Below are 23,897 nucleotides of genomic sequence, written 5' to 3' on the forward strand. Positions count from 1 at the left end.
ATCAGGTGTCATCTTTATCTCCTCTGTGTGCTGATCTCAAATGGATTTGGCTGTTGAAGAAATTCAACTTTTTTTTTTTTTGTTAATCAAAATCCACATTTCTTGTTGATCTGTAACATCCTCCTGAAATTAACTCATAGATCTTACAGGGACACATTAAGGATTGGCGTGTTAAGCTGATAAAAAACAAACAAAAAAAAAAAACAGGGCTGATCTTGATTCTCTGCTGCAGCTAATGGGATTACAGGGTCTTGTTCTTTTACTGATGCAATTAAAACGTGGAGGCAAGTCACAGTATTCACCCACTACAGCAACTTAATTGAATGCGTCTTCTAAAGAGGCCCTAATGCTCTGTTTGCATAAAGGACAATTAACCCGCAATAAATTATGAGGCGTCATAAAAAGAAGTTGTTTTAATAACGTGATTTATGTGGCTGATTGACAGATGCCCTTCAAACTATTTTCAACGTGTACTTTGCTCAGAAATGTATAAATCTTTAGTAATTTCTGGTTCCAGGGACAACTTTAGAGAGCTGTGGAGAGGTGGGAGAGGCAGAGGGTCTTGGGTTTTATTTGCCAGCTCTGTAAAAGGATGGGGGGGTTGTGTGTGTCTGGGGGGGGGGGGAGAGATGCAGGAGGGTAACAGAAGCGCACCCCTCCCCTCTCTCTCCCCTCCTCCCTCCTTCTCTTCCTCCTCCTCCTGCTCCCCCTGGCCGCTCTCAGACCATTGTTGTTGTGACTGCCGTCCGGAGAGCAGCGGAGTGCTGTAGGAGAGTCGGTGTGTTGAGGACGCAGTCTCTCTCTCTCTTTCTCTCTCGCCCTCTCGCTCTCTCTCTCTCTCTATGTGCTGTACAAGGGAAGCGGACTGAAGAGACAGAGCTCCACATTTCAGCGCCAGGGCTCAGATCTCACCGGGATAAATTCACTGAGGAGAGGAGTTGCAGTAGCGCTGCGTAAAGACGCACGTTATCCACTAAGAAGGGACTCTGAGCTACGGGGCACGTTTTATCAATCTCCGTCTTTCATAGTTTCGCCTCGTCGGATCTTTTTAAAAACATTTTCAGAGCGAGAAACCTCCGGGTTTCTTGTTATTTCTCTTCATGGATTTAGCGCTCTGAGCAGCCGGCTGCAGTGGACTTTGCCCAGTGGATCACGGCTCCTTCCTCCGGTCACCAGGCGAGCCCGGCAGCTGTCGTTCATGTTCCATGGGGCTGTTTTTGATGGATTTATAAACTCGACTTCATTTTCAGTCGGATACATAACAGCCGCTCACAGACTGCTTTGGAAAAGGATACTTCGGAAAGACAAGAACTCCAAATGAGGATTTCAATATTCACTCGTATCGACCGGGACAAGGAGTGATTTCTCCCCTGGTGCCAGTCATCACTGCGTGGACAGACCGGGAGGAAAGGTGGGTGAATACAGACGGAGACAGCTGGAGATTCTTGGAGAGTTGTTGTTTCATTCATTTTCAGCGGGCGTTGCGGAGTGTGGGTTACATTACGACTAAAAACTACATAAATAAGCCTCATATTCAATTACTTAAAGCCTCACGTCTTGCCATTAATGAGGGGCTTTTCTACATTTGCATTTGTTCTCAGTGATGTTCTAGAAAACAAAGCAGATTATTGAAATAAGGCTGTTTCTCCACCAACCAGGAGTCCTCATTTGCATTGTAAACCAGTGAATTAATGCACGTTTTGTAATTTTAAACAGGGAATACAGGACAGAAGCTGCTGCATCAGGCGTAATTTAACTTGTGTTTTGCAACACACAGCCAAACAAGTCACTTATTAGACATTGAACCTTCCACATGGACTATTGGTGTGGAGAAAAAGACTGTTTGTGTCGCTCAGAGCGGAGTTTGGACCACAAATCATACCAATCTCCACATTCAGTTCATAAACATGAGGAATTTCATAGTTACCTTTTCTCTCGTGAGGTTATTTAATTGACTCTGACAATGACAGTCCTGATCAGACACTTATGCAAGAAAATTGTTAGAGGGCATTCACAGAAAAAAATAGATTTAAAAAGTCCATCAACTTTGATTTATTGGTTGTTTTATTGATCACAGGATGTGTCAGACGCTCTGCTGAATTGATCGTATTGATTGACTGACGGCAGCACACACGTGTAAACACTGTGACCCTGTAAGTCAGTATAACCCATAAATAGTTACATGTCCAACTTGTCTTTGGCAGCATTTAGGTGGATTCTAACCTACAAGGACAGTTTGAGACAAATAGTGCATATGGCTGCTTTTTGAAGTGTGATTTATGTGTCAGAAATATGCAGCGTACTAGAAATAAAAGCGTCCGCGGTGACGAACTTGACTGAAAAGTAGAATACAGTAGAAGCATTTTGGCTCCAGCTGAACACAGCAGCAAGGCAGTGTGCCAGCGGAATTAGCAGCAGCAGTTTTTTTTTCGGTCCTTAATTAAGAAAGAATACGTTTCATTCAGCAAGCTGGTTCTTAAAACGGTGTGTGTGTGTGCGTGTGTGTGTGTGTGTGGGCGCGGTCTGCATGCGTGGAGCGCACGCACCAGGGTCTGGCGCCTGTGCGCAGTTGGCCCGACTCAGAGCAGAAAAATCACAGTAGTATTCGTTTAGTGTTCCTGTAGGCTGACCAACTTTTATTCTTTGTCTGCAGAATGAGTTCATGGCGACAGTTTTTATAGTAATAATAAAAGTAGAGTCATATTTACTCATGGACTTCAGGTCATATTCAGGTATTTGTATCACCACTGAGGATAACTAACTGGTACAGAGATGCACATTTGAGGAAACTGGACGCTCTTTCTTATTTAAGTCAGGTAACTTTATTAGAGTAAAATATTTAGATAACAACAGTACATTTCTCAAGTTTAAAAAGGTTAAATATGTTTGTGTCTGAGCTGAAACTTTTGAGCTATAGTCAATCAATAGTTGATTGACAGAAGAGTCATTTTTTAAGGTAGAATAAAATCAAATATAGATCCAGGCACTTTGAGTACATGATAGTCCAGCAACAACAGTTTTGCTTCTTGTTATGTATGTCGACTTGAACCTGAAGTCTCATCAGCTGCCAGTCGAATCTTTTTGCTGCTCCTTCAGATTCTGTAGCTTCCTGGCAAGTTTCAAGTGTTTTTCTAGCAAGGGCCCATTATCCTAGGGCAGACCGAGCGCCATCCATTGACAAACAACAGGCGGTAACAGCCCTGCTCCTTATTCATGACGCAGGAGAGCCTGGACAATGTAAGGCAGACGAGCGGGACAGTTAGCAGGACATCTGGTTAAGAATACAGCTGCTCACAGTCCAAACAGGCTCTTTAACTATTTGTCTGCACAATTGTTTGTGTTTTTTTGCCACCTGGTTTAAAACTGAACAGAAAAGTTTGTGTCTTTAGCTGCTCTCCAGCCAGATCCCCTTAAAGAATCAAGTTTCTGCTCAACAGATAACCGTCTCCTGTGTGTGTGTTTCATTTGCCTCTACAGGATCCAGATTTAGAGACATTGTGGGTTTCTGACGTTTCCAATGCCAGAGACCGGAGTGTGAGGCCAATTCCAGGCTTCAGACGTATATTTCTGCCTTTTAACCACAAGACACGCACGTCACGTCAAGAAGATGGCAAGGGTCTGCACGTTCTGCGTTCTCCTGTTCTGTTTGATGGAAATAGTCTTGGCCAGGGCCATTGATGAAGGAAGAACCAAAGGTAAGACCTCAGTTGTTTTTTTCTGCAGAGCATGAGGGTGAGACCTGAAACAAACGGGTTCCTTTCATACGTTTGGTTGTTTGTGTTGTGTAAAGGTTGGATAAGCGTGTGTGTGGCTGTACGGTTGCTGGTTTGAATCCATTTGGTAGAAATCAGATTGGATCACTCCTTCTTCTGTTAACATTTGCTCTCGAGCAAACAGTTTAGTTTCAGTGTCCGAACATAACTGATTGAATGCATCTGTAAATGTTTCGATCACTACACTTTCCCTTCCTGGAAAAGTGTCAGTTTCTTGGCAGCCACGGCCACAGAGGAAGTCAAGGTGACAGGAAAATGACAGAGAGTCTGTAGTGAAGTGTTGTATGGAGTGAGGAAGGGGGGGGGAAGTTCTCAGTGTTTTTGCTGCTGTAAACTGTGCTACCTGATCCGTCCAAGGCCCTGAGGCTCGGAAGTGTAAATCTGCCTGGCTGTGTGCCAGCTGTAGAGGATGAAGAGGGGGGCTACAGGGCCTTTTTCATTCATGCTTTTCCAAACAGAAGCCCCTGCAATAAGCCAACCATTGTCTTGTTTTAAGTTCTGTTAAAATGTTAAGATGTAATCTGTCAAATTGTTCAATACAATCAGCATCTTTGAAAATGAAACATACTTATCTCTCCTTTGCTATAAATCAGTTTTTTCCAAATTAAAGGATTCAGGGTGACATTTCTGTAAGGCTGTGTGCAGATTGATGAAAGACAAAGTGGATTGTTGCCCTGGAGGCATCGAGGACAGAAGCTGTTTCTTTTCCGTCTCTGTGGCCCCACTCTGTACTGAAGTGAAGCCAGCCAGGGCTTGCTGTTCAGACGACAATGTGCGAGAGGGCGCCCAGAAACACCTTTTAGATTTATTTACAAGACAAACAAGCAAAGAGTCAAATGAAGACTGATAACTGAAATATCTTGAGGTCATAAAACATCAATTTTACATAGAAACAAATCAATTGAAACCAGTTTTATCAACCAGTCAAATAATATAGCCTTAATCTCTACAATCAAACTTTCCTCATAGTTTACTGTTTTGGAGTATTCTTCAGTCAGTATGAGCCAAAATAAACACAGAAACAAAGATCCTGGACGTCATAATCCTCAACAACTAAGAAAAAGATTAACTGCCCCTTGATGTTAGCTAAAAGAGTGAAAAGATGAGTCCAACAGAGGAGAGGTGATGAGGGTCAGAGGGACCCACAATGACTCCTCAGACTCCTGACAGAGTAAATGTCACTCAGTCTTCTCTCTGGGGGGCCGTGAAGCGGAGAGTTTTAGGATTTATTTAGGATGAAAAAAATATATATTATAAGATATTTTTAGACTGTTTCCTCATTTTAAAGGAGAGTATTTAATAACAAAGCTTCTTGACGAAGTGTTTATGAATCTGTCTAAATTATTCTCGGTCTCTGGCCATTTTCTGTCATGTTGCTAATTTGAACGGCTCTAAGAGAAAATAAATCACAACGCTCTCCAAATATAATTATACATCTAATGTTACTAACCACATGCTGCTAAATGCAGGGATCTGACTTGTGCGCTATGCTTGTTTCCCTCTTCCTTCAGAAAACATGTATTTTAAGTCCTGTTTTTTGCCACATCATTGCAGATTATATAAAAGTCTGAAGAGTTTCTGTCTCCTGCTGTGACTTTATCTGCCCTTCATCCCTACAGAGGAAATATTAACACAGGAAATTTACAACTTAAATCCTTTGAATGCCGACTAAAATACATGTGTTGTATCTTTAATAGAATCACAAAATGAAATAAATGCCATTCATTGTTTAATTTCACAATGACAGTAAGCAATTAGCAGTATTAAGGAGAACAGAGCGTGCCAAAGAATGCCATCTTTTGCTTTGATCTCTGCCCCAGAATAAGTGGGTTGACATTTTTTAGGAGTGCATCTGCTGGTCAGGCAGAACATTCAGACCAGATCCTGAAAGGATGAAATTTCATTGATTCTCCAGCATACAGTAGTCCTGCTAATAAAACTGACCGGGTGTATTGAAGTGCTCTGCTGCTCTGTTCCCAGTTCAGGGCATGAAACTCTTCATTGTCCCAACTGGTTTCCACAGAGGGTTTTTGCTGCCAGCCCAGCCGGCTGGCTCACACCAGCCGAGCGGTTTGTTTGTGTTGTGTTGTGTTTTGTTTGCCCCCTCGCCTCTGGGTGACAATTCACACTCTGCCGTGAGTTCAACTCCAGGGCATCGTCCCTGTCTCTGCAAGTTCATTAGCATGGCTCTAAGTATGTGTGTCCATCTCTGTGATTTACAGCTGACTGTTTTATTGTGTTCAAATTTGCCCCATTAAATCAAAATGTGTGGCTTGTTGGGTTCTTAATGGGATTCGTAATATGAAATCAGAGGACATGGTTTCGCAATTGTAACATACTTAAGTGATGAGTGTGTTCACATTAAGACCAGCTGTAAAGACTCTAGAAAAGATATCTTTTCATTTGTTTTCCTTTTGGCTGCTTTGACCAATCACCGTTCCTGATTTTCCACTTACACCAATGTAACCGTGTATTTGTTTCTGAAAGCGCTACCTCTACATGTACTTTGGGCGATTAGAAAAAAGCCAGCACTTCACTCCGACAAGGGAACAGATTGCCTTTTCACTAAGCGCTTGCAGGAAGCAATCAGACAGAAAATTGCACTGGAAAATTGCTCGTTCTGAGTGACTGAGCAGTAAGCGAGGTCCGTGGCCAGGGCGCACATATGCTCCGAAAAGTGAGTGGGTGAGCACATAAATGGGCGAGTGACCCACTGAATGGAGGGCACTGTGGCTGATGGTGACACGATAGTTGCCGGGTTATCAGGGCACTCTATCACCAGTTCCTGGTAGCATTAAATGACAGTGGTTGTTTAGGAACATGGTGTACTTCTGCTGCTAGACCTTTCAGAGGTAAACTGAAACCACCAGGGTGTGTTTGGACAATTTTTGTCTTGTTCACTCGGGTGGTGCTTAGACCGAGGAGGTTTATAGCAGTTTCACTCTAGACTATAGAATCTGGTTCTTGTTTTCATTTTAGGAGTAAATAAAATTTCCTTTAGAGAAGAATGTCCTAAAATAGTTTCAAGTGTGGTGTCAGTTAGCAGGCAGTCCCTCATGCTTTCAAAGTCAACCATGAAAATGAATCTGACCACAGTGTCTAAAATTAGGACTAATTTTCTATTTTTTCGCTTCTATCTCCACCCAGATGTTCGAGTCTCCAGGCCTCTGATCGTGTCAGGTTACCCAGAAAACACGACGGGTGTGGTGGGCGGTCAGGCAAAACTGATGTGTAAAGTCCACCGGCCGGCATCTACCAAGGTGCAGTGGCTGAAGACGGAGGTCAGCACGCCGGGACAGGGTCAGGGAGGATCACCTCGCCTCCGGCCTCTGACAGTAAGGACAAAAAACAGATAAAAAAACAATCTGAGTGTTCTACTCAGGCAGTGTTTTGATTCTGGCCTCATCATAATAATATCATTTTAAAATGATCTCTCCTCCACGTAGGCCCTGCAGAGCAACACGTCCAAGGTGAACACACTTCATCTGTCCAACATCACCCTGGAGGATGCAGGGGAGTACATTTGTATGGCTGAGAGCACCCACGCGGGACAGACAGTACAGGCCATGCAGTCAGCATGGCTAGAGGTCCTGCCTGGTGAGACACACTTGAGATCCTACCAACATTTTCTAACATAGTTTTTGTACCATTCAGATGTAATTTTTCAGCTTCATTCAAAGTGTGTGACTTTTAGCCAACTACTATTACCTCGATTGGATCATGTGACCTTTAATTTATAATAGAGTAACATACTATTTTATAACCTCAACTTGTCCCCTCCACAGGTACCATCATTTCCCGAACTGTTGACCTGACTGCTGCTGAAATCCCAACCGGTACAGTAACTTCATTATCATGCTTGTTGAAACCAAAACGATCCCTGTAGAATCACAATCATTTTGTAATTCTACAGGGTTCTGAAGATTGCTTGAAATACTGACAATCCATTGGTTAAGTGTATACTGCTGTAAGCAGACATGATAGTAGAGACTGTTGAAGATGGTATGGCAGCCATCTGTGTGGGCTCAAACGCGTCCTCCTCCCCAGGCTGGAATGAACTTCTCTCCTCCCTTCGCTCACTTAGATCTCCAGTGAACCTTCACCGCCCCTCAGATTTACTCTCCGTCCACTGTCACGCTGCAACATGTTCATTAGCTTTAGTCTCTCTTCCTCCACGTTTCTTTTCTTCTTTTTGGGGGGAGTGAGCACGAAAGTGGGGGGAGTTTGCAGTGTTAAGAGGAGGAGGGGGAGAAAGGGACAGGGCCTGGGTGTGTGGAGGAGGGTTGGGTCGGTTTGGCCTCACGGTCTCCATGGTAATTTCATTGTGTGTTGGTGAGGTTATATGAGATAATAGGGCTGAAGAGCTGAAGTTCATAGTTGAGGGAATGGTTACTTGCTTTAGCTGTAACTGGCATGTGGGGGGATGTGTGTCAAAGAGCGAAAGTGGTAGAAAAAGAAGGCAAGAAAGAAAGAATGAAATAAAAAGTTGAAAGAAACAAAATCAAAGACATCGTGCATGCTAACACTTCTTTCCTGATGTTTTAACAGATGTTCTTGAGGACCTGAGTGAAGACACAACAGAACATCTTCGGCTAGAGCCGGGCAATGTCTTGAAACTGCGCTGCGACATGAGCACTCAGCCTGGCATGGCGGTAAACTGGTACAAGGAGGGAGGCCGGGTTCTGCCCACGCCCCGCATCCAGATCCGTGGTGCTATCATGGAGATCACGGATGTAACATACGAGGACTCAGGTGTTTATGTGTGTGTTCTCCGGGGAACCAAAGAGCCTGTAAGGAACTTCACCATCTCTGTGGCAGGTAAAGACTGTTCACCACATTCTTGAAAATAATGTATGGTTGCCAACATTTTCTAGATCTCTCTTCATATTGCTTCCATCTGTCATGTTTCCAGACTCAGTGGGGTCAGGGGACGACGATGAGGATAACGGCTTGGAGGACTCATCAGCGGAGATAGAAAATGACCAGGTCTACTTCTCCAGAGGTGTGTTGTTGTTTGCTTAGCATCTGCAATCATTGATGAATTAGTACAAATGAACTTTTACACTTCAGCAGAGCATCCAGACTAACAGTCAGTCTTTGTTTATACAGGTCCCTATTGGACCCACACCCAGCGTATGGAGAAGAAGCTTTATGCTGTTCCTGCTGGGAACACAGTGAAGTTTCGTTGTCCAGCCATGGGCAGCCCCATGCCAAGCATCCGCTGGCTTAAAAATGGACGTGAATTTAGAGGAGAACACCGTATCGGGGGCATTAAGGTGAGGATGGTAGCAGTTTGTGATCTTCTTTGCTCACTCATTGTTTATGCCTCTTCTTGTTATTCTGAGTGTCTAGCCATGCTGATGATAGTTTGTGTTTCTTTGGCTAGCTGAGACACCAACACTGGAGCCTGGTGATGGAGAGCGTTGTTCCTTCTGACAGAGGAAACTACACCTGTGTGGTGGAGAACAAATATGGATCCATCGCTCACAGCTATGTCCTTGATGTCCTGGGTAAGACATATATTTTTGTCTCTGGACTCAATATTTTGTTACATGGATGTGTTTTCAAAAGCTGGAATTGAAAACAGAAGTAAGACATTAGTCTTTTGTGAACTTGTAAACACTTTGCAATATTACAATATTCTTGGCAGCAGTAGCAACAATTATTAGTCAGCACTTGTGGGCAAAGTATCATGTCTTCAAATAAAAGCCTCCAGTATGAAGTACTGGATAACCAAGGGGTTGAGCAGAAAGTGACATGGGTGCCTGGCGTCAGTCGTTGTGGGCAGGATGGGGACGTTCAGTCATCCACACAAGTTTTCTACCTGACCTGTGACAGGAGATCGAGGGGGGCTGCACATTTGTTTGTTCATTTGTTCGCTGTCTCTCCACCACGGGGTCAGTTTCCGTCCCCATCGACGGGGAAGAAGACTAACGAGACAACTAACGAGATCAGAGAGCGAGAGTAACCACAGATCAAAGAGAGCCCGGCAACCAGCTGACAAAGAGCCATGCTAATGGCACCGATTTTCATCTCAAAATATCATTCTGCTCTTTTGCCAGCATACAAACACATTATAGGTGACAGGAATAACTGCTGGGCATTTTTTGGAAGTCTGTTTACAAAGCAGCCATGTTTGCCAAGTGTTAACCAGCCAAATATCTGGATGTTCTCCGTCTCCATGCCCCCAAATCACCTTTTAACTGCTGCCCCAGGAAGAAGAAAATCCTTTAAGCTCTGACTGGTTTATCTGAAGTTTAATGCTTGATTGAGTTTAATCTTTCACGACTGCCCGTTTGGCTCATCTCTCTTTTGATTTCTTCCCAATAAAGAACGATCCCCACATAGGCCCATCCTGCAGGCCGGTCTACCAGCCAACACCACAGCAGTGATAGGCAGCGATGTCCAGTTCCATTGTAAGGTCTACAGCGACGCCCAGCCTCACATTCAGTGGCTCAAACACATAGAAAGAAACGGCAGCCGCTACGGTCCTGACGGGACACCCTACGTTCAGATCCTCAAGGTTGGTGACAAACACAGCTGCCATTTTTTTAAGCTGTAATTCATTAAAAAAAGTCAACAACTAGTGGAACTTTTAAAAGAAGCTGTAGGCAATCATGATGATTGTTGTGTACTAACTCTTCTAACTATGTTGCTTTTGTTATGCAGACCGGTAGTCTGAATATGTCAGAGGTGGAGGTGCTCTACCTGTCCAAAGTTACCATGGAGGATGCAGGAGAATACACTTGTCTGGCTGGAAATTCAATTGGATTTGCCCACCAGTCTGCCTGGCTCACCGTCATCTCAGGTAAAAAATTAACAGAAGGCTACATGATTCATTGCTGAAAAGAATTTACTAAATTGCTTGGATAGTTTTAATTTAATTCTTCAAAAATGCTTGCAATGTTGTTGCCAAATACTGTACTCACAGGAAAAGTTGATACCTTGCTACTGACTAATTTAGAATTTTTAATAAAAATGTTCCTTCTCTTTCTATAGAAGAGGAAGCAGCAGATGCAATGGACACTATGGAGACCAAGTACACCGACATCATCATCTATGCCTGTGGTTTCCTGGCTCTGATCATGGCCATCGTCATCGTGGTGTTGTGTCGAATGCAGGTCCACCCAAGAAGGGAGCCATTTGATGCCCTTCCTGTCCAGAAGCTCTCCAAGTTTCCTCTTCGCAGACAGGTACATGGCATTACACATCATCTAATAGCTGCTTTAGCTGGTAGTCGACTATGACTACAAAGTTTTGTCTGAAACAAAAGTGCATTTGAAACCTTTCTGTATGTTTCTGAAGGCTGATAACTAAACCCTCCTTTTCTGTATCTTTTCCTTCAGTATTCGGTGGAGTCCAACTCGTCAGGGAAGTCCAGTGCGTCTCTGATGAGGGTGGCTCGCCTTTCATCCAGCTGCTCCCCCATGCTAGCTGGTGTTATGGAGTTTGAATTGCCCTACGACCCAGACTGGGAGTTCTCCAGGGAAAAGTAAGTTATCTGCAATTTAAAATCACCTCTGTCATAATTTTCAAAGATGTAGATGATATTTTGGAAAGAAATTACACCTATACTTACATTTTAAATGATTATGAAAGAGATGTGTTTTAAAATGTTGTGTTTCAATAACACATTTTACTTAAAAACTCTCCCCATGCAAAGGAAGTATTTCTTCAGTAAGTTTAGTTTGGCTTCTAGGATTCAGATTCATTCAACATTGTAGCTCTCGCATCATCTAGGGACCTAAAAAGAAACAGACCCACAACCCATTTTTGGCTCTGCCCAACCTATGTTTTAGGAAACCAGAGCCCCAAATTATGGATTTGTACAGTTTTCATTTGGACATTCTTATTTTTACTAACTTTCACTCTCTCTCTGTCTAGTTTAACGTTGGGCAAGCCTCTTGGAGAAGGCTGCTTCGGTCAGGTGGTCAGAGCCGAGGCCTACGGCATCAACAAGGACTGTCCAGATCAGGCCACCACTGTGGCAGTTAAAATGCTCAAAGGTAGGAAAGAAATGATACACACAAAAACACCTGTAGAGATTAGCTAAGGTCTGCTCTTTGTGGAGAGGGCATTTCTAAATAAGATCTAATTTTTCTCAGATGATGCCACGGACAAAGATCTGGCAGACCTCATCTCGGAGATGGAGCTGATGAAGGTGATGGACAAACACAAGAACATCATCAACCTGCTCGGAGTCTGCACGCAGGATGGTGAGTTTCTGATCCATTTCTATGTCCAGCATACCCTGTTTCAACTTAACATTTAGGTAAATAGGTTGGATCTTCTCTGCCTATCAGCTCATGGACAAATCAGTAAAGTTTAACCGGTGGCCTTCTTGGCTCTGATGATTACAGCAATGATTAAAGGACAGATTCCTTCTTGTTAACACTAATTATGATGCACACACCCTTATATTGGAGAGAAAACAATGCCTTTCTTTTACTTCCCTCCCTAATTTAGTAAGTGTTTCAACTATGGTGGTCCTAAGTCTTCAGGCTAAAACAACAATAGAAACAACCCAGCCCTTCATCTCGTTTGTGTTCCCCCACAGGCCCTCTGTATGTGCTGGTGGAGTACGCCTCAAAAGGCAGTCTGAGGGAGTACCTGCGTGCCCGGCGTCCCCCAGGCATGGACTACACCTTTGATGTGACCAAGGTGCCTGAAGAGCAGCTCACCTTCAAAGATCTGCTGTCCTGCGCCTACCAGGTTGCCAGAGGGATGGAGTACCTCGCCTCTAAAAGGGTATGTTCACTTTTAAGGGAGGAAATAACTTGTAGTAGAAGTTTCTGAGAAGCCAACTGAATCTCTGGTGGCTGTAAATATTTTTTGCAAGCATTTTAATGGGTGCAAGAGGTGGCAAAAGGAAGTTTGTCTGGAAACTCAGCGCTGAAATTAGTTGAAGTATTGATTGTTTGATTTGAGTTAATTGACAGCTATTACTAGTGCTCTTTTTTCTTCTGTTATCTCCCTGTCTCTCTCTCTCTATATATATATATTTTTTTTTATTATACATAACTGAAGACATTACATTAGGTTAGAGGAACCTTTTTTAAGCTCTTGGGGTGAACTTTTGCATTGCATGCTTCAGCCCCATGAAGCTTTTCAGACCTCATTACAGTAAAATGTGTCCATGGTCATGGGCAGGAAATACAGCCACGAAATGAAAGCCGGATACTAAGCTGGAGAATTCATGCGCTGTATAAGCGCTAAAGCAGCTGCAGTATCAGCTCTTTGGTGTCGACTTAAAGAGAATTGTGATCATGATTAAGTTCTTGTGTAATTCAGTGTTTTTAGATTTGGGCGCCTTCAGATGGATGAGTGTGGTCCAGACGGGTCTGGCAGGACCAGCCTTCCCCCTCTCCTCTTTCTCTTTCCGATCCCCCATCTTTCTTGCCATCCACTGTGCTTCTGTCCGTCCCTTTCTTTCTTTTCTTCCCACCCCCACCCCCCCATGTTTCTATTCCTTTCATTTACCCAGCATGCATGTGTGCTTCTTATCAACACTTCTCTTTGTCTGCCAGCCGGTGTCTCAGACGGGCATTCCTGAGCAGAAAGCGGTCGCAGCTTCAGTCCTGTTTACTCTTCTCCATCCATCTGTCTGTCCCTCGGTCGCAGGGCTTTGTCCTTTTTAGTGCTGCCATAAATCTGTTAGCAAACAGGCAGCAGAGCTTTCGTCTGGGTGTAGGCATCAGGTTTCTGGCTCTACGGCCTCCTAAGAATGCAGGAGCCTGAAACTAACCCTCCATTATAGGGAGACCCACAAACCAAGACTGGTTCATTTCGCACGTCCCCACAAATCCCACGTCTATTTCGAATGAAAACCAAAATAAACTTAATGACATCCATTCAATGTGGGCAAACAGTGCCTTTCTTTTTTCCTCCCAAAGGGTTGTTTTTAATTCAAACTCCCAGGTTTCTATATAAAGACATTTTAATTCTGTTGCGTTCACTAAAATGAGGCACTGTGTGTTGACTTTAGACTCCTGCGTCTTTTCATTTTTGGAGAAAATCTGCAGTGAATCATTTTTACCTCCCCTACCTCCGTGTTTTTACATGATCGCTCCAAACCACGGCTTGGAACAGACAAGGACGTGCCATGTCACAAGTCTAAATTCAAAAGAGCATACAATAATGAAGCTTACTTCAAATGTCATGTTTGGCCAAGACTGTAAATTTATACTAAAAGTAAGGCTGTGTTAAAAACAATTGAAAAATGATGCATTCAGCCCATTTTTCAAATTACGCATTAAATCTTTGAGCCTGTTAAACAGGACCATTTAAACTTTATGCTAATCTTCTAATCTGGAGACACAGCAGTTGGCCTTAAGCTCACTTTAAGGTTTTGTGTCAGTCTTTAATTCTCTTTCTTCCCTCTCTGCAGTGCATCCACAGAGATTTGGCAGCCAGAAATGTGCTGGTGACAGAGGACAACGTGATGAAGATCGCTGACTTTGGCCTGGCCAGAGGAGTCCACCAGATTGACTACTACAAGAAAACCACCAACGTGAGTGAAAGTTTTCTAGCAAAACCTAACTCGCCAGTAAAAACGGCCTCGTCAGTCCTGCTTGTAAACATGTCTACTCCTCAGCCAGGTTCCTCCTGCCTGGCTCCTTTCATGGCTTTAATACTCCTCAAGACAGATGTCTGATGTTTTCCTCTGATTGGCAGCAGGCTTAATGGGACTTAATTAGAAAAGAGGGGAGACAAGGAGAGAGGAGGGGAAGGATTGTGAGGGAGGAATAAGCAAGCACAGAGAGCTAGAATTTGATTGAAAAACACAGACACAGAAAAATGTGTTCAAATGAAAAATGTGTTGCTGTGGTACATGAAGGTGGAGCTCTAATGTGTTCATGTCTGCTCTACAGGGACGGTTGCCAGTGAAGTGGATGGCACCAGAGGCCTTGTTTGACAGAGTCTACACACACCAGAGCGATGTGTAAGTCCAACTTCTCATACAGAATCGATGTCACGAGTAAAAGACGACCCAAAATTCAGACATCTTTGATTTAACATGTGTCCTGATCATAAATATCATCTTTCCTCTCCTTTCATCTGTGCTCAGGTGGTCATTTGGGGTACTTATGTGGGAGATCTTCACGCTAGGTGGCTCACCGTACCCTGGTATCCCCGTTGAGGAGCTCTTTAAGCTGCTGAAGGAAGGACACCGCATGGACAAACCCTCCAATTGCACACATGAACTGTAAGCAGGAAGTCCTCTTCTTTAAGTCTCTTTAATTTTCTACAGTCAGCAACCAAGCCCGTCTATACTACAGCCAGATTCTTTTTTAGGATAGTTTTGGCTTACAGTAGCAGTAAACTTAATTGTATCTTTGAAAAGCCACATCTGTTGCAAAGCTGAAAATGTCAAATGTTTGTGTAATTGAAGTCTGGATTGTAGGAATCATTTTTGTGCGTGTTGTTTTTTTCTCTTCTCCGTAGCTACATGATGATGCGTGAGTGCTGGCATGCTGTTCCCACCCAGAGGCCGACCTTCAAACAGCTGGTGGAGGAACTGGACAGGGTGCTGCTGTCTATCTCCGACGAGGTGGGTTTCAAACACACTCACAGACACATTCACGCATTGACTCCCTCCTATGAAATCACACACAGGCCAACGTATGTGCGCTTGACTCAAGATGTACACACACGTTTTCTTCTTCTCTTTCACAATCTGTTGTCCAGATGTCTTCAGCGCAGAGAGAATGCAAGATTTATAAACTCGTGCAAACAAAACAAAATCACACTGTTTGTCTGCAGTGTGCAAATTGCTTAAATTTTTCACAGAATACTAACATACCATTACCTGATTCACAGTTCTTGTCTCTAAATCGATTCAAAACTGACATGGTGGTCTCAAACTGCGATGGCTGCAATTCTCTCCATCTGCATCTATTTTGCAGTGGACACCATTAAATGAACAGCATGCTCAAGAGCAATCTGACAGCCTTTGAGAGCACAACAAATCCAGTTTCCACTGCTGTTTACTGCCAATTTAACAAACATTTATCTGTGGGTTAGTTTATTTTTCTGTTTCCACAGAGACCGCAATATTTTTCTAATTTCTAAACTTCCTCTCTACCCTCAGTACTTGGACTTGTCGACACCCTTCGAGCAGTACTCCCCGTCATGTGAGGACACGTCCAGTTCCTGCTCTTCCGACAACGACTCTGTTTTTACCCACGATGCCTTGTCCACCGACCCCTGCCTCCTGGGCTACCAGGACGTGCGCTCCCGGATAGACATGAAGACGGCACTCCGATAGAGACACAACTAAAGGCACCTGCACATATACAGACATGAACACAACATTACAAGCGGGGAATCACTACTTGATGTTTTCAAGTAATATAACACATCCACTGGCAGCTATTTTGGAGGTCCACAGCTGCATTTCTAAAGTTAAGTTAAAGTTTTTATTCTCATTAAGTTTTCCATTGGACCTCCATTATTAGCACCAGAAAAATCTCTTAGATATAGGTGGGCATTTATACACGCACATTAAAATACATACACAGACACACATGTATGCACGTGGAGCACTGAGGCCTGTGGGCTTCATTACATTGTGAAGGTTTGAAGAAAAACTTTTCATTGTGGGCTGAAGAACGAACGGAAGAAAAGAGGACAAACAAAACTTTGGACTATCAGCTCTGGCCCTGTGCCCAAGAACAGCTGTAATGTTGGAAAACTTTGGCACTAAAAGCAACAAAAGAGACCCTGGTACTCAAAAACACCTCCTTGATCAACTCTCTTTGAGGGAGAGGTGACGGACAATGATCTCATCACACAAACTCAACTCAAAACCAGGGCCTGAAACCTCGGTGATAAAGACATTTTAACAAAACAAACAAACAAAAAAAAAAGATTTATTTTGCTATGATAAAAAAGAAGAAACTGATTGTTAAATATAAATCTCTTTATATAAGATTATTTTACTTTTGTGTTGCTTATTTAAAAAGAAAACGGTCTTAAATCTCAGGATCTCTTGTGCTAAGAAGTTGCTGTAGCTGCAGCAAAATGCCTGAATTTATGATTTCCTGTGAATATATTAGAATATTAAAATATTGTATGTACATATCAACCACAGAAAGACGATTGCCTTTTATAAATTATTCTGAATGACACAAAAATGAAGGTTATTAGAGGCGAAAGGAGAGAGGAATTTCACGTTTCACGTGCCAAACCTGTCACACTGTCTTCATGTTCAGGTTTCATTCCAAAATGCCACCATATTCAATTTAGATTTCCAATGATCTCCCAAGTTTAAATTAAAACATTGCACCCACTCAGAAATCAGTAGATGCTGTGAGAAATCAGTTCAAATGAATAACTTAAGTAAACATTTCGGGGATAAAAAATCATCCCGTAATTTGAATTATGACAACTGAGACACGAAATTCTCATTTCCCTTCGACAGCTCAAACCCTCAAATCTATGTGGTCAAAAAATTCTGGATTGAGCCTTTAAAGATGGCTTAGCTTTGGGAAATTTTGGAAAGAAACCCTCCATTTGTAGTAAGCTGCTTCGACCTCCAAGTCCAACTGAACAATTTGTGGTTAAATACCAGAAGGAGCCCAGTTCTTGTTGCTGTTGTTGGACGAAGACCACCAGATCTGACAAGCTGTAATACATTTCTTATGTTAAGACCCAAAGGTCATGAGTTCGACTCATTTACATGTATAAACAAACACATAAGCTTTGAGACACATTACGTGATCTTCCTCTCACAACAGCTTTTACTCTTTCAGTCTTTGCCTACATGACCACTTTGTCAGAGACAGTGTGTCCAGGGTGGGACTCGTCCTGAAAGGAGGACTGACGATTCAGCATGGGGACTCTGTTGGGGAGCTGGCCCAAGCCCACTGTCACTGCTGACAAGGAGAGGAGGGCAGGGAGGTGGGGGTACTGAATTTGAAAGCCTGTGTGATTGATTTCAAATAGAGGAGAAGGGGGAGGGACCCTCCTTTGTCTGGCTGTAACCCTTCACCCAGCCCAATCTGTTGGCGAGGGGTCCTCAGGTCCGCAGCCTGGCTGGACAATGAAGGCTTTGCAGGCTTAATGGGTGTGACTATGGACCAGAGGGAGTTTCTGGGGGTAGTGGTGTGAGGATAGCTTGGGCTTGTGTGCAAATGAAGAGGCTCTTATTATGTTAATGTCACCTCTTCTCTTCCAAACGCCCATATCTTTATCCCTATAGCCACCATCTTTTAAATTACAAATCTTAATTCAGATTCACCACTCTGCCACTGCCACCAGGACCAGCTGCAGAAAATTCCCCTGTGGGGTTAAAATCATTTCCAACTGAGTCTCAGTCCACCTCCTGAATCTGACCACAGGCAATACAATTGAGATACAAACAAAATAATCACTGACAGTTGTGTGGAAATAGCTTTCTACAAAATGTATCAGCAAATATGATGTCTTTCTGCAGATCTCTGATCCTTCAAAGGTCAGCCCAGTCACGACAGTTTGCAATTGGCACACATACCGTACTCTCTGCCTTTCATTTTGCATTACCAGTTTGTATTGCAGCATTTTTTTTTCTTTCAAGTGTTCTAAAGTTTAAAGGAAAATGGGGAGTTTCATTCCAAAAAGATCTAAATGCATCATCTCCCACTGTGTAAAACCAATCAACCATTTTGTCAATGAAGGAAACATGTATCTTCTCTCCTTATGTGTTTGCATTTTAAGCTGTCGATGACTCATTTTGGAATGAAGCTCTCTCATTTATATCCACAAAGTGTCCAGATAAATTTGCATCTATACATTCCAGTTATCTGCTCTTCTCCCAGATACAAACTGTAAACAATCACAGCGTTATTAAACATTTCCTCAAGAGAATTATTTTAGAAATATCTAATTTATTTGTTTATTGTTTTGTTTTTATATGAAATAAAGTATAATTTAAAATAAAGCAGCCGTGTCCTTGTCTCTGTCTTTGCATAAAACATTTTTTGCCGATCAGCCATATCCTGATTCTTGACAGGTTGTTATCATTCCCATCAGTTAATATTGCCCCCCCCCCCCCCCCCCATTTTGCATAATAAGCTATCCTTGTCTAGCAGAGGGGGTAGATAACTATCTAGTTCACCTGGGCTCCCAGGCTTAAAGCTGACCCATGTACTTCCCTCTACCTTAGATGTTCAATTCGAAGGAGACCCCGGAGTAGACCCCAAATATGTTTGCAAGATTATATTACTGATCTATCTTTGGAACACCTCAGAATACCCAGCACCAGCAAGGGGCTGGGAAACGTTGCTGGGGAGTTTGGAAGTCTGGTTGACCTTCCTTAGCTTGCTGCCACAGCAACATGGTAACGGTTCCTGTTGCAAACTCATTTTGTGTTCACATACCAGGTTTTAGCTAAGTGGTGGATGCAGTTGGTGATTGTAGCCACATCTCATTGTTGTAGTAGCTCAACCAGTTCATTGTTTTTATGAATGAGGTGGAGAAGGTGAGTGGAAACAGTGTCTAGGGAGCATTTCTGCCTGTTATTGGCATAAGAGTCCTCAGCTAACATGTGTAAAAGGTCAATTCCTTGAGCCAGTTTGTGCCCATTGTAACTTTAAAAGGACAATCGCAGGTTATTTCAACTTTCAACTTATTTTTTCTAGTTTCTAGTTTCAGTGATAAAAACACTGTACTCAATAAATTAACAAATGAGATCTGTGAACATCTAGACTGTGTTTATCCAGACTATCTAAACTCCTTAATTCTGAGGTAATAATTTTACTGTCTTGCTCTTCCACATGTTTTGCTAATCTGATGGCTTGTTCCCAACCTGTCTGATCACCTGACTGCTCATGTTTTTTGACCTGTCTCCTTCAGTTCCCAGAGCTTAGCAATTAACTTGTGAGTGACTTGTGAGTTTAAGTGAGTTAAATATTACCAAAATCTTGACAAAAACTATGAAACTGAAATTTTCTACAAAAAAATTAGTAACTTTGCAACTTGAATTCTTTGTGCTGCTCCAGAAAGAAAACCAAAAATTGCTTCTACTTTTGTTAATAAAATGTGTACATTGTTTTAATTTCAGGAGTTTCAAAGAGAAACATTGGATAGGACAGGATAGAGACTAAAGCGATAAATGGAAAGATTAAGCAGAATGGGAGAGAAACAAATGTGAGAAAGATTAAAGACAGAGACGGACACAGAGAGGGAGAGAGAGACGGCGAGACGGAAGAATGAAGAGATGGAGGTTAAAGGTCAAGAGGAGGGAGGAGAGGGCAGCAGTGATCCCGGTCAGCCCAAGCCTTTTGAAGTATGTGTGTGTGTGTGTGTGTGTGTGTGTGTGTGTGTGTGTGTGGTACTTTACTGTGTATGTGTACATGATTACGTGTCAGTGTGTGTTATCTCCTGTGTACATGGTGTGTGGTCTGTCATGTATGTGTGTGTCTCTTATCTCCCATGTACAATAAATCTTGATCACCCAGAGAGTCTCTCTCTCTCTCTCTCTCTCTCTCTCTCTCTCTCTCTCTCTGAGCTCCCCTCCTGCTTGAACAGATAAAAGTCTCAGTCTGGGATTTGTGTCTCGAGGTGTGTGTGCGTGCGTGACATGAATTATAACTACCAGCATTATTTGTGTAATGGCGTTTTAAAATGCAGAAAATAAAACTCTAATTGGTTGACATCCATGGCGAGGTTGAGGCATGTTCTGCTTGGCACAAAGTCCCATTAATTATTGGAGAACGTTGTAGATTCCTTGTCTACACATGTTTGCTTAAGAGCAAAATACTCACTATTTTCTGCTTACAGCGATTAGTAAGAGGTGGAAGAGGCAATATCGTGCAATTTGCTCACTTTCAGTGGGTCTTCACAGGTTCAGAGAGCTTTCTGATCGACTGTTAGAGTTATGGAGGGTGCCGGGGACAATCAGACCTGATCCTGAACCAACTACCGACAGATAATTCTGTAACATAGGTGTAAGTGTCACAGACTGGCAGGCAAACAAATAAACTGACTATAGACGGGCACAAAATAAACTAGGTCCTAAGCGGGACACAGCACAAAACGGTGAGTAGGCCTATAATGCAGCAAGGGCAGGAAGTTTGGCCAGAGCTCTTATATATATATTGATAGCAGACAGGTGTACTGACTGCAGATAATGGGCAACCGACCCCACAGACTTGACACACAGACTTGAGATCTGCAGTAATACATTCAGACTGTGCAACACCTGATTAAAATAAACACATAAACTTGTGGAGACTGTTTGCACAGCAGATATTAAGAGATATCATATCAGGAAACTCACAGGTGTATCAATGACTTCACTTTGTCCTCATTATGTGTGTTGGTTCACTGTCACTGTTACTGGGACACTTACTCATCATTACTTTTAGTAAGCCCTAATTCAATATGTCTGCAGTGCAACAAGACCATTAGTCCAGTTTCTCCTCATTTTTCCCTCTACCCATTTTTATGCAGTCAGCAGATGACAGGCTGGCAGTACCACAGCATAGCAGGAAGCTACAATAACGTAAGGGAAAACTGCAAATTAATTAGACCATTTATTTAGATTTAGTGGTTTGTTTGTATTTTTTGCAAATTTCTTTGGACAACCTCTGACAGAATGAACTGAGTCATAGAGGATGTTTTCTGGCTTCGTGATGTTTCTGGAGAGTAAGTCATTTTAATCACTTTTCACGTCCTGAAGTTAAGTTTGAGGTTTAGGTTCCCTGTGGAGTTTTAGATCTCTAGCACCACGGAGGAAACAAGCCAAGATACGTTACAATGTGCCAGGTAAGACGGGGAAGAAGGAGACTGAAAGAGAGTAAACAATGCTGGATATTAAATACTTAAAAGAATTGGCTTTGTAAATGTTTTACGAGGAAGGAAACGCGTTCAACAAGTTTGTTAGACCTTAAGGATACACACAATGGTGAGCAACACTGAATGTAAACATAAGTTTTGTTTGTTTACAAGAAAACTCCACAGGGAACCTTTAAGGTTTGGATCAGGATGTAGTTTAGGTTTAGGATACAGGTGTTAAGGAATGTAGTCAGTACCATGTGTTATTTTATTACATCAAAGTTTTAAACTGAACCATATTTAGGATGACAGTAAAGCCTGATGTGGTGTACACACACAAAGAGAGACTCAAACATCTACATGTGTAATGTATACACACAGAGCCCTCTTATCTCCCCAGTACAGTGTGTTCAATCTGCTGTGATTGCTTAACTCTAGATAGGAAGAATGTGTGTGTGTGTGTGTATGTGTGTGTGTGTGTGTGTGTGTGTGTGTGTGTGTGTGTTTCACAGCTGTACCTCTACTGACCTAGTATCACATTAGGCCAGGCAACCGGCAGAAACTGCAGGACGTCACCAATCTGGCACAATTGTCCTGTATACTATTTTTTAAAAATGTTTTGTTTTTCATTTTTAATCAACTTTTTCCAAGTCTTTATTCTAAGATATTCTAAGAGTGGTATAACCTTAAATCATTAATTTCCAGCTGTACAGACCTGTTTATAACCTGTTATAAAGTTGATAATATTTGTTGCAGTTCATTCCTATCAATATTCTGCTCAGGGCTTGATTTGTGTGTGTGTTTTTGCTGGGTGTGTACTGTATATGAGTGCAGTGTTAGACTCAGCAGCCAGTATATCTGCTGACTTGTTTCCTCCTCAACTCGTCTGATTAGTCAGCGAGGGTCCAGTCTGTATTGTGGGACTCTATTTGACGACTAATCCAGCTCCCATTCAGTCAAATGAGCTATTGCTGCTGCTAGAAACCCCTCAGACACCAGTTTTACTGACTTTCATCGTGTTTCTGGGTGCTGCTGAGTAAGCTTAATGACAGTAGCGACTACAACACCACCTACTCTGTAAAATAATGTAGAGTAAATCCACAGTAAGTGGATAAACTGTCTGTGTTTTGGCCCTCCATCCACTCCAAACCCCCATAATACATGCTTTTAAAATGTAATTTCTGTTGTGCATGGAAGGACAAATATAAATGTCATGTGAAACTTAGCTGAACTTTGCTGAATAACTGGTGTTAAGTTGTTTTACAAGTTGTTCAATAAACTTAAATAATAAACAATGCAGACGACAACATACAAGTCTGCTTCTAGTAACCTTAATAAAGCACAAGTGTAAATGGGTAGGGACAGAATTCAACACTAACTCTCACAGTGGTGTCATGATTAGGTAAAGAAACAAACTTGACTCATCCTAACATGTAAAGACACACAGCAAGTTTCCATCATATGACTTCTTCCAAGCTCTTAAACAAAGCATACTGGGAAGTCTTTTTTGTGAGTCCAAATTTCAAAATAGAAACTAGAACCTTAAAGTTGACTTGAAGGGAATAAAACATTAACGACAAAACATGAGTTGATTGCATTAAATTTACCAGCAGACTGTTTATTGGAGAGCTAAACTTTCTTTCTTTCTTCACAAAGCACAGTTTTCTTGGAACATCCGAGATCTTCAGATTGAGGCGTCTTGGCGCAGTTATTCAGCGCAGTGTGAGTTCACATGAAGTTGTCTTCAACTGCAAAAATACACCAAACAAGGAAGGAAAAGTCCAGAGTCTGAATGAACTGCAGGTCATGGTAATTGTGAGCATACGGTTTGAGGGTTTAAACCCACATCCTCAGCCACCCATGAAACTGTTACTGTCAGCTTTGAAAGAGAGTGAGACATAATCCAGATACATTTTCAGTAAATTCCGGTCTGTATTTGTTGAATCAACAATAGTTATCATCACTTGGTGAATTTCAATAATCAAAGGATCATATTTGTTATGAAGGCACAGAGACTAGACGTTTTGATCCTTAAAAAGGAAAGGAAAATGTCAGAGTCAGAGGCAAAATAAACTGTACTGCTGACTATATCTGTCTCATCTTTCTCTACTCGTCATCCTTATAACATCATAAAAATTCCAACAGCAATAGACTCATCTGTAGCAGCCTAAATATTTAAGGTTTGTTGTGCCAAAAAATGGTATCGTACCAACCCTAAACACCCTCCTACTTCTCAAAGTCTCTGAGAACCTAGGAGTTGTAAACTTACAGTGGGATAAAAAGTTTGAGAGGTCAAAAAAAAAAGAAAGAGAGAGAAAGAATGGAGGAAAAGCATCACTAGTCTCATGAAAGACAGAAAGAAATGAG

The 23,897-nt window shown here is 42.3% G+C and overlaps 1 protein-coding gene across 1 annotated transcript; it reads left to right on the forward strand.

Moving 5' to 3' along the window:
- The first annotated feature begins 724 nt into the window (after positions 1–724).
- fgfr4 (fibroblast growth factor receptor 4) lies at positions 725–18,167 on the forward strand. Its single transcript, XM_010730838.3, has 21 exons — positions 725–1,411; positions 3,478–3,695; positions 6,921–7,108; positions 7,220–7,370; positions 7,559–7,609; positions 8,322–8,591; positions 8,686–8,775; positions 8,883–9,049; positions 9,160–9,283; positions 10,106–10,296; positions 10,443–10,581; positions 10,773–10,966; positions 11,120–11,265; positions 11,658–11,779; positions 11,879–11,989; positions 12,331–12,521; positions 14,161–14,283; positions 14,645–14,715; positions 14,842–14,979; positions 15,219–15,324; positions 15,865–18,167. The coding sequence occupies exons 2-21, from the start codon at positions 3,608–3,610 to the stop codon at positions 16,039–16,041; spliced, it is 2,838 nt and encodes a 945-aa protein (XP_010729140.1). The 5' UTR covers positions 725–1,411; positions 3,478–3,607; the 3' UTR covers positions 16,042–18,167.
- Positions 18,168–23,897: the final 5,730 nt, after the last annotated feature.

Source organism: Larimichthys crocea, chromosome XXII (genome assembly GCF_000972845.2).
Source record: "Larimichthys crocea isolate SSNF chromosome XXII, L_crocea_2.0, whole genome shotgun sequence".
Taxonomy (NCBI): domain Eukaryota; kingdom Metazoa; phylum Chordata; class Actinopteri; family Sciaenidae; genus Larimichthys; species Larimichthys crocea.